The 1,845-nt window shown below is 38.2% G+C and overlaps 1 protein-coding gene across 1 annotated transcript in view; it reads right to left on the bottom strand.

Annotated features, from left to right (window-relative positions):
- Positions 1 to 1,845, bottom strand: part of zdhhc3b (zDHHC palmitoyltransferase 3b) — a gene marked incomplete in the record, with an annotated part of 8,924 nt that overhangs the window by 4,358 nt on the left and 2,721 nt on the right. The window contains 3 exon segments of the mRNA XM_014013109.1: positions 505 to 635; positions 842 to 923; positions 1,013 to 1,109. Of these exon segments, the coding sequence (XP_013868563.1) occupies positions 505 to 635; positions 842 to 923; positions 1,013 to 1,109 (310 nt within the window).

Below are 1,845 nucleotides of genomic sequence, written 5' to 3'. Positions count from 1 at the left end.
TAGATAGATAGATAGATAGATAGATAGATAGATAGATAGATAGATAGATAGATAGATAGATAGATAGATAGATAGATAGATAGATAGATAGTGTTTCTTTAGGGAGTTAGTCTGGGGGTCTCCTGGGTGGGGGCGCCCCTCTTGGTAGGAGAAAAGCTTCATTTACTACAAGAACCAGAACGTCTCGAAGAAGAACCACAGTTGGATTAATATTATCTCATAACTGTGCATTTTCATCTCAAAGAACAAATATTTCCTGTATTTTTAGGTAAAGTTTGAACTTTCGAGTCTTATTTTCTGGTTACTTTAAATATAAAAACCAGTGTACAAACATTAAGAAAAGGAAAAGTTTTTTCTGTTATCCTGTGAACTGACGTCACATTTAGAGTGAAACTGTAGCTGTTCCTCTTGTTTCTCTTCACAGAAGAGATGAGTATTAATTTTAAAAAATACTTTCACAACTGCAGTTTTTCCARAGGGGATCACTGAGATCCCATCACTCACCGTCTCATCGCTGCAGATGGAGTGGACCTGAGTCCCGAACATGACGGCGGTGAAGATGAGGAAGAGGAGCCCCTCGAAGCTGAGGAGGATGAGGAGGATGACTGTTGCTGGCGGAGAGAAGCCGCTGCACTCTGAACAGAGAGAGAGTTAACATCAAGTTTATAACTCAGATTTGCTTTTTAACAACTTTCTTGTGTCATCAGATTGTAACAGAATATAGAAACTGATGTTGATTTTACTTTAAATGGGATCATAGTTTGACAACATGAGCTCARTCCTGTAGTGGATGAGACTTAAAACCAACTAAAGAAAAATAAACACAATCCGTAGTACTTACTTGCCCAGTCGGCCTCAAAGCAGAAAACAAAGTGGAAGGCCACCATGATTAAAGCATGAAGGGATATTAATGCGATGTACATCTGAAAGCAAAGAAACAGGTTTATTATCAATTAAATATGATCATCTTATCAAACCACCGCTCTTTGATTTTCAGCACATAAATACTCACAGTGAAGAGCACAAAGTATTTCTGGTTGTTTTCTCCGACGCAGTTGTTCACCCAGGGACAGTGGTGGTCCATCTTTCTGATGCAGCGTTTACAAACACTGAAAACAAAAAGAAAATGAAAATTTAAAAAAAGGAAATCACACCATGTGCTTCGTTTTACGATAAATTTCAACTCTGAAGGAGATTTAATCACATTTATAAATAGGATAAAGACAAATTAATCTGTGGTACTGAACGAGCCAAGTCTCTAATTTATAGTAGGGCTGCGCGGTATATGCAGTAGAAGGTAGAAACAGTACGAAGTTGGCCTAAGGTAGAAATTAACCCTCTACCTTCCTGTCATCATTACGTCATCGCAACTGTGTCAGCAGGACTGCGAGTGCAGAGACAASTGAGCAGGAGTTCGAAATATAATGAAGAAATTCTAGCATTTTAAAACACGTACAGAGAGAATAAATCCTCAAAATTTCCTCCTCCCGCTGTAGAAAAAAGTTACGTCGTGTCGCGAAATCATTTCCTCCATCCAGCTCCACGTCGCACAGAGCGAATCTTTAACAACTGTAGTTTTTCACACCCAACTGTCAGAGAAAAAAAATGTTTTTTATGTATTGTTACACACAGAGATTATTAAAAAAAAGACGTGGGCATTTGTTCAGTCGTAAATCCATCTTGCTAATGTAAAGGTGGCTTCTGCTTTGATGATGATGATGAAGATGAGCGCGCAGCAGATAAGTTCAGCAAGCAGAAGCATTGTTTGGCAGGCAAATATTAAAGGGGACCTATTATGCAAAATTCACTTTTTAAAGGTTTTTTTACTCAACTTTGGGTATGTAC

This window comes from Austrofundulus limnaeus, unplaced genomic scaffold (assembly GCF_001266775.1).
Source record: "Austrofundulus limnaeus strain Quisiro unplaced genomic scaffold, Austrofundulus_limnaeus-1.0 Scaffold98, whole genome shotgun sequence".
Taxonomy (NCBI): Eukaryota; Metazoa; Chordata; class Actinopteri; order Cyprinodontiformes; family Rivulidae; genus Austrofundulus; species Austrofundulus limnaeus.
Note: the sequence above shows the minus strand (reverse complement) of the source record. Positions and strands in the feature narration are given on the sequence as shown.